The 8,897-nt window shown below is 43.2% G+C and overlaps 1 protein-coding gene across 1 annotated transcript; it reads left to right on the top strand.

Annotated features, from left to right (window-relative positions):
- Positions 1–296: 296 nt before the first annotated feature.
- Positions 297–7,577, top strand: LOC103302818 (interferon-induced very large GTPase 1-like). Its single transcript, XM_054725676.1, has one exon. The coding sequence runs from the start codon at positions 297–299 to the stop codon at positions 7,575–7,577; it is 7,281 nt and encodes a 2,426-aa protein (XP_054581651.1).
- Positions 7,578–8,897: the final 1,320 nt, after the last annotated feature.

Raw genomic sequence — 8,897 nt, 5'->3', positions numbered from 1 at the left:
GAGGAGGGAAGGACAGGAAGAATGGGGGGAAGGGAGGGGAAGGAAAAAGAAAGAGAAACATCCTCCCACAAACACCCCAACTGAGAGCAGGAAACGAACCCAAAACCCCAGTATAGCCCTTGTTCAGTAACCTATGACCCTTTGATGTATGTACCAATGCTCTAACTGCTAAACACACCTGCCAGGGCAGAGACTTGCATCTTTAGTACTCTTACACCTCCCCCCACCTTTTTTTTTTGGTGGCTGACACTTCCTAAGTTCATGACAGAGGCTGAATGTCTTTTCTTCCCACAGTGATGGACACAGCAGACTCCACGTCTGATGAGCCCCTTGACAGAGGAAAAAGGAGGCAGGATCTCCAAGAGATGCTGAGAGAAGTAGGACTGGCAGTTGAGTACTGGTTGCCAAAGCTGGAGGAACAACTGGGTGTGACCTGTGCACAGGCCTTACAACACGTAGAAGAAGAAGACCTCCAGAAGCTGAAATCCCAGGCACAACATCCCTGGGAGAAAAGGGCCCTGGAGAAGCTACTGAACTCAAATAGCCTTTCAAAGTTACAGGAGTCTCAAGTGAAAATGAGAAAGGAAGAACAGAAGAAGGCTGAACAGGCACTGCAGGAGCTAAGAGACTTGCTATCAGAAGGGAGGCAACGACAAGAAGAGGCAGTGAGGAACAAAGAGGCAGAGCTGAGGCAGGCAATGGAGATTCCCAAAGAGTACTGGCCATCCTCCAAAAAATCCTTAAGAGAGGTGATGGAACACATGCAGGGACAACTGAACCTCATGGAGGGCACACTGTCTCACAGGCAAAACCTCCCAGATAAAGATCTCGTGAGATGGGCATCTGGAGGGCTGGCCCTGCAGGGAATTTACAAAACCAGCTCCCACAGCAGCCTTCTAGAGAAGAGAGAGGAGCTACTCAGTGTACCCCAGGAGTTCTTAATCTTTGGCCCTGAGCACAGCACACGGATGGAAACCAGGGAATTTACATCTTCTCAAGAAGAATCCAAGTTCACCCAGATGACAGAGAAGCTGGGCTTCAGTGTAATTTCCTCAGCCAAGGGCGGAGGTTGGGGATTTAGCGTGGAAGCTGGTATGGACCACAGTAAACATTCGGAATCCAAGGAAACCCAACAATCACGTTCTGAGCACTCCTATTTCTGCTCTACCAAGTTCAGCTATGTCCCACTTGCCTCCTGCCACTTTTCCATGGATCAGCTCCAGTTCTCCAAGGCTGCTCTCCAGGAACTGAAATGCATGGAAGACCTTCTGGGTCAGCCTGCAGACACAGACAGACTCCCCTTGCTGAGGCACAGGGCTGAAGCTTTCTTCCACAGGTTTGGCTCTCATGCCAACCAGGGCCCTCTGCACCTGGGAGGAATCTACTGGTGGAAAGCCACTTCAGAGGGTTTCCAAAGTGAGCAGCTGGAAGAAGTAAAACAGCGATCAGCAGAGGCCCTGAATGGTTACATAAGGGGCAGCTACGGTGGATTTGGAGTGAAAGTTGGTGCAGGTGTCGATGGGTCAGACACTTGTTCAGAAACTGCCTCTCAAAGCACAACCTTCCAAAATCTCCAAACCAAAGTCGAATTATCTGTGGCTCAGACAGGTGGCCCACCAGAAGCAAATGGCTTTCTCCAGTGGAAAGCTGGCCTAGTTGCCAGTAATCAAACCTGGTGTGTCATCGACCGGGGACTTCAGCTGGTGCCCATTTGGGACATCATCCTTTCCAACCACAGAAGTGATTTTAAGGATCCATTTCAGGTAGCTAGCCTACTGAAAGATAGCTACACTGCTCTGACTGGCCTCACTGCCCAGATCAAGGATGGAGAAGATTTATTGAGTGTTGAGAAGGAGACTAGGGTTTTTCTAGAGGATGTGAAATCCTGGGAGGTAACTGACCCTGAAGAGCAGCTTCAAAAACTGATAAATTTCATGCAAATGTTGAGTCAAAAAACAAACAGTTCCGACACTTGGGCTAATATATGCCTCACAAACTGGGGTCTGCAGAATTTTCTGGTAAACACTGTTAACTTTTGCAAAAAGTCTTCCATCTATGCGACTAAGTTTATTAAATCTCAGTTGCGCAGCCTTTTGGATCCTCACATCTACAGAGTGAATAACTTTCCTCAGGCTCATTCCATCATGCAGTGGGTCTCCCAGTCAGAGTCAGAAGAAGAGAACATCAACATCTACCAATTTTCTGAATTAATTACAAGCTTAAAGAAAACCCAGAATGACCTCATGGAAGCCATGGCCCAATCTAAGTCCAAAGAAACAGTGGAAGAAGCTCAAAGAAAGGCCACTCATAAGGTCAGTTTGTCTCTTGACTACTTCTTGAATTACCTCCAAAAAATAGAGCAGCCAGACACACAGGTATTGCTACTTTCCATTGCAGCTGGTGCAGGATATCATGTGGTAAACAATAAGTTTCAGTATCTCCTGGGGTGTGAGGAGTTAGACTTCCTACTGCATGAAATGCAAACTGCCCAAGATAAATACCAGGAGATCAACAATATTTGCATCTACAGAGCCCAGGCATTCCTGGTGCTCACAAATCTTACAGCTAACACTGGAGACATTGCTATTTCTCCAGAGGAGAAAACACAACGCTTGACATTAATAAAACATCACATGGGACAATCTTTGTCAAAGGAAGTTATCCTTATCCTCTCCAAACATGGAGAAGATCATGATTGGGAAAACCTAGAGAAAGACTTGAGATTGCTCATTGATGGTAATTATGAAGGCATCATCTCTTCATTGCAAATGAATGAGATAGGAAAAAACTTGCAAAGTAATTTGCTGAAAAAGAAACGATCCTATGAACCACATGATAATACAAATAGCAAATGGGAAGTTATAGAAGATACAGCCTTTCTGAGATTACTCCATCGTCTAGGATTAAAACATTACTACCCAAAAGGGATGAGCAGAGCTAACTTTCATCTGATCAAAAAGACTTCTGTATACAACACGCAGCCAAGCTCTGAAAGGGAGCTGCCCTTATATTTCCTTCAGAAGCTACAAGTGCTAGATTATGGGCTGAGGTACCTAGTATTCAGAAATGATGAAAACACACAGAATCAAGTCTATCCCAGTGCCTCAAATAAGGAAAATGAGGCTTTTGATCCTTATGAAGATTTGTTTGAAGACAGTAATACTCCCATTAATCCTTCAGATACTAACCCTATGCCCCATATTCACCCTATGGATATTCAGATGGCAATTCTTCACTGTGCAGATGATTTTGCCAGACAGTATATTTTGTCCAAACTTTCCATTTGCCAGTTTGCACTCCCTCTTCTCATACCTAATCCCTGCAATTCTCAAATTGAATTCTCTCTCTGGTCTCTCAATCAAATTAGAAGGAGCTGGCAGGAAGCAAGGAAATCACCAAGAGAGGAGAAGATCAATTATAAGAATAAGCAGATGTGTCATGTCTCTACCCCCATTGTGTCCTTTATAAGAGTTGGAAATGGCTTCTCTGCTTCCAAATCTCAGATCATGAACTGTCTTCTCAGTAAACGTAAACATGATGTCTTTTTCCACCGCCATTGCAGAGGGAGCACCAAAGACTGTCTCTTGATGGGGGGAGTGGTGGAAATCTGCTGGTTCTGCCCTGGGGGGGAAGACGAGGACAGATTTGACAACTGTGTGACATTCACCAATCTCCATGGAGATGCAAAGGAACATAAGAAGCAACTCAGCTTCCTGCAGGAGGTCTCTTCTCTCATTGTTGTCCTCATGTCAACTTCTGATGACAATAAAGAAAACCGAAAAATAGTTCGTGATCTGAGTCAATCACCAAGACCTTTGATATGTTTACTTGATAATAAAGAAAATAACATGACCAATAACTCTAAACAAAAAGTGATTATTGGTCTCAGGAACAGAAATGAAGCAGAATTAACAGAGAAGCTTGTTACTACAATTAGACGTTTGCTGGAGCTCTCGGACACTACTCTCAGCTTAGAGGACTGTACCCCAATAGCTCAAAAGCAAGGATTCCTTATTGATGAAGACCAGAGAGACTGCAAGGAAGCCAAAGAAAAGGCAGAACTCCTAATAGCTCTACTCAGTAAAGAGAGTATTCCTCAGGTGAAAGAAAACTTACTGCCCCTTCAAGGACACCTATGGCATCTTTGGTGTAAAAAGGACAAAGAACTCTATCATCTAAGAGAAAAAGGGAATCGAAGCATTGAACAACATAAGAGTGACATTGAGACAGAAAAGCAAAGAATACGGAATCAACAGTTGAAAAGAGCCTTTCCTCTCAATAAATTAATGCAGTCTGTTCTTGAATTTCTCCAAAATCATTCAGAAACTCAAACCACACACTACTTTTTGCAATGGCTGAGTGTGTTTTTGGACAACCTGACTGCAGGACACTTGGAAAAACTAAATGAAAAGAAAAACAATTTGTGGTCACTGATACAAACAGAAAAGCAAAAGGCACCAAAGAGCACTGACCTCCAAAGCTGGCAAAAGGAGATAGAAGATATCTCCACAGAGATTAGTGACTGTACATTGGGAATTGAGCAACTTCTCAGAGAAGTTGGCCAGATCTATGAAGCTCTGGAAGAAGCTTCCCCCATTGAAAATACCCTTTATCTCTCCCTTCCCCAGATTGCTGCAGATCTGATGATATCTGGTGCTCCCATTGAGCTGATGGACGGAGATGCTTCATATATGCCTGTAAAGTGGGTGGGAGCTGTTTTTGACAAGGTCTCTGAGAAACTTGGAAACAAACGGCTGTTTGTTCTCTCTATCCTTGGCCTACAGAGCTCAGGGAAGTCCACTCTGCTGAATGCACTTTTTGGGCTGCAGTTCACTGTCAGTGCTGGGAGGTGTACCCGGGGGGCCTACATGCAGCTCCTGAAGGTCGAGGACACTTTCACAGAGGAACTGGGCTTTGACTTTGTGCTTGTTGTGGACACAGAAGGCCTTCGGGCCCCAGAACTCAGCAGTAAATCCAAAAATCGTGACAATGAGTTGGCAACCTTTGTCATTGGACTTGGAAACTTGACTCTGATCAATATTTTTGGGGAAAATCCATCAGAAATGCAAGATATTCTACAAATAGTTGTCCAAGCCTTTATGAGGATGAAACAAGTAAAAATCTCCCCAAGTTGTGTTTTTGTCCATCAGAATGTGGGGGAAGTCACAGCTAAAGACCAAGCAATGGAAGGAAGGAGGCAGTTAGAGCAAAGACTAGATGAAATGGCAGCAATAGCAGCTGAGCAAGAACAGTGCTCAGGTGTAACTCGCTTTGCTGATGTCATTAAATTTGATGTCAATACTCATGTCTACTACTTTGCTCACCTCTGGGATGGCAATCCCCCAATGGCCCCTCCCAATCCTCGCTACAGCCACAATGTCCAGAATCTGAAAAGCAGAATTCTTATGGCTGCCAAACAGGAGTCTAGGGGCAGCATCATGAAGATCTCAGATGTGAAATTGCGAGTTCAAGATTTGTGGAGAGCCTTAGTGAATGAGAACTTTATTTTCAGTTTCAGGAACACCCGAGAGGTCATGGCCATGACCAAATTGGAAACTATGTATAACTACTGGACCTGGGAACTGAGGAGTCATGTGCTAGACTTGCAGAACCAGCTCATCAATCAGATTAAGAATGGAAAAATCCAGGAACTGACAATAAGCACACTTGAGGCTCCAGTTACCGAAAAATATAAAGCCATCAAACAAGAACTTGAAAAATATTTTAATGAAGATCCAGAGAGTGAAATAATGATTCAGTGGAAAGCAAGTTTTGAAAATAAACTAATACACCTTAAAGAGGCACTTATTTTTGAGAGCAAAAATAAAGCTGAGGGACATATCAGTTACAAAAAGAATCAAGAAATACTGGATAACAAAAAGTCAGGTTATGAAAAGGAATTATTGGAAAAAAGCCGAGAATTGGCTTTAACTCTAAAGGGCAAAGTATTGAGTGAGGATGAGCTTCATGTCAAATTCAATGATCTTTGGAGAAAATGGGTCGATTCTGTTTCCTCAAATATCCCTTCAGTCACAGAGCCTAACATTGATGTGGATTCTGAAGACATCCTTTTGGAATATTTTAGAAAGGAGACAGATATGGTGAATATGGTGAAGGAAAAGTCTATAGAATTGTTTGAAGTCGATTACGAGAAACATGTCACAATGAGCAAAAAGTTGTGTGTATTAAGAAGGAACTTAGCAATACAAGATAAAGAGTCCATAAAGAGGACTACTGACCACATAGTTTCAAGATATAATGAAACTATTAAAAAGCTTCAGAGGCAACAATGTGATTACAATAGAAGTTATTTCCATGAAATCCTGAACATAATAGAAGAGGGGGTGAAATCTGCACCCACTGAAGACAGATACACATTTACAAGTAAGTACAAAATTGACTTATCTTTGTGCTTATTCCAAAGAGCATCTGAGATTTTTAAGCAGATGCATGAGGAATTTAAAAAAGCAAATAATCTGGTAAATTATTTGCAAAGCAAAAAAGATTATTTCCTCATGGGTTTTAAGATCTATTGTCAAGGAGCAAGCTCAATCAAAACATTTGTTGATTTTCTATGGGGCAAACTCACTCCTGCTGTCTCAGACACGATTTGGAAACAAATGGCCCCTAAAATTGCTGGGGACATGCGAGCTACCTGCTCAGAATTCAATGGAAACAGGGCGAACCTGGAGAAACACGTTCTTATCTCCCTGGCAGAAAACGAAAATTTTGATGATTACTGGGAGTACATTCATCATCCCGAATCATTTTTTAGGAATTATATTCAAAGACATATTGAAAGATATTGTTCAGAACAAAGGAGTAATAAAATAAAGACTTTTTTAAAAATAAGTATAGGTGACATCAAGAATGTCATCCTCTCAGCTATTCATGAATCCACAGCAATAGCCAAAGATAAAAGCAGCACTGTGTCTGGGTGGTTGGATTTGTTCTGTGACCACTTGGGGAGTAACCTGAACTTTCCACGAAAAGACTTGGTAAGCATTGAACACCAGGAGATAAAAGATATTGAGTTTCTCAAAGAAGCCATGAGTGAAGCTTTGGATCCCGCAATGATCACAGTAGAACAGGAGTGTTTGAGTAAGCCTGTAGAAGACATTGTGTCTGACATTCAGAAAATGCTTTCTGAACATCTCTGTGGCTGCTGGAAACAGTGTCCCTTCTGTGGAGCAATCTGTACAAACACAATCCCTAACCATGACGGAGACCACAGTGTTCCTTTTCACCGTTCTGAAGCTGTCAATGGATGGCGATATCACAAAACAGAAGAGTTTTCCCTTGATTTCTGTACTAGTTCAGTAGCAAGTGATGCAACATTTATATTGAATAACGATGACACCACCTCATTCCCCTATAAGAACTATCGACAGGCAGGAGGGGAATATGCCACATGGAGCATCACTCCAGACACATCCACCCAGCCATATTGGAAATGGTTCATCTGTCACTTCAGATCAAACCTAGAAGAAAAATATCAGATAAAATTTATAGGTAGAGGTGAAATCCCAAATGCATGGACCAAAATCACAAAGGAAGATGTGCTTGATGACTTGTAAAAGCAATCATAATCAATGCCCACAAAAGAGTACCAGAATCTGAACAAGAGTCACAGTATTTGAACAATCCTAAAATACCTCTTCCTCACAATGACAATCTACATTATTTACATTTTTCAAATAAAACATTTAAAAATAAATCATTTATTATTTCAAAAGTTGGAGATTTGGAGAAACCAAGATGGCGGCAAAGGTAAACAACTAAACTGCCACATAGTACAACAATTTCAAAACTACAACTAAAAGACAAAACATCTATCACCCAGAACCATGGGGAAGCTGGCTGAGTGGAAGCTTTACAACTATAAAGTAAGAGAAAGGAGCACAAACGCTGAAAAGCTGAGGTATGGAGGCACACGAATTGGGCTGGTGGCGGGCGACTGGGCGCGTGGCTTTTTTTCAACCCAAAGGGAGACAAGCTCCCGATCACTCTGAAATCCAGTTTCTGGGGACACACAGGGGACCTAGACACCTACGGGGAGAAGCTGGAATGTCGGCCATCCAGTCAGAAAGTTAGGGTGACTTTTTTGCAGAGGTGTGCCCAGCAATCCTTGTTTAATGTGCTGGAGCGCAGGACGCGGGGACTTGGAAATGCGGAAAGACAGAGAAGGCTGGCTGGCTGCCATTGCTGTTTGCCACGCCCTAGCCTAGTGACGCCCTGCGACTCTGCCCTGCCCTGAGACCTCACCCCGTACATTCTACAAACCTGCCCAGGCTCCACACAGCGGCTTTTGCATATAAATGGCCTGCCCAGTGGCAGCTTAACAGAATAAACTGCAGCTCCAGTCAGACTGATCGCATACCACCAAGTCCCAAGCAAAGAGGAGAAAACTGTAGTTCTTGCTGTAGCTCCTGCTAGGTGGTCCCTGACCTGCACCCCATTGGAGATCCAGAACTAGTGTATCTAGTGGTCTGTGTGAGACGACACCAGATTTCAAATAATCTCATAAGGGACACATTCAAGAGGCATACTCAGTGAGCACCAAAGCCCTACTGGAACAAGTCCTGCCCCATAAATGTGTCTCCAGCACAGCAGTTCTTCCGTTATAGACACAGTGGGTCCTCACAGCCAATTGGCCTGGAGTTCAATTCCTCCCAGTGACACCAACAACAATCAAGACTTAACTACAACAAGGCTGTACACACAGTCCACAAAGGTGTGCACTAAGAGTGTCCACCTCAGGTAACTGGGAGACTGACCCATTGAACCATATACAACATCTAACACACAAAGCTACCCTACCAACTCAGGGAAGCAGCAAAAATGAGGGGACAAGGAAACAGATCACAAACAAAAGAAATGGAGGAGAACAAATGACT

Source organism: Eptesicus fuscus, chromosome 13 (assembly GCF_027574615.1).
Source record: "Eptesicus fuscus isolate TK198812 chromosome 13, DD_ASM_mEF_20220401, whole genome shotgun sequence".
Taxonomy (NCBI): Eukaryota; Metazoa; Chordata; class Mammalia; order Chiroptera; family Vespertilionidae; genus Eptesicus; species Eptesicus fuscus.
Note: the sequence above shows the minus strand (reverse complement) of the source record. Positions and strands in the feature narration are given on the sequence as shown.

What these genes read in the sequence shown, in the direction of transcription:
- LOC103302818 (XM_054725676.1), top strand. Translation starts at nt 297, where the DNA reads ATGGACACAGCAGACTCCACGTCTGATGAGCCCCTTGACAGAGGAAAA.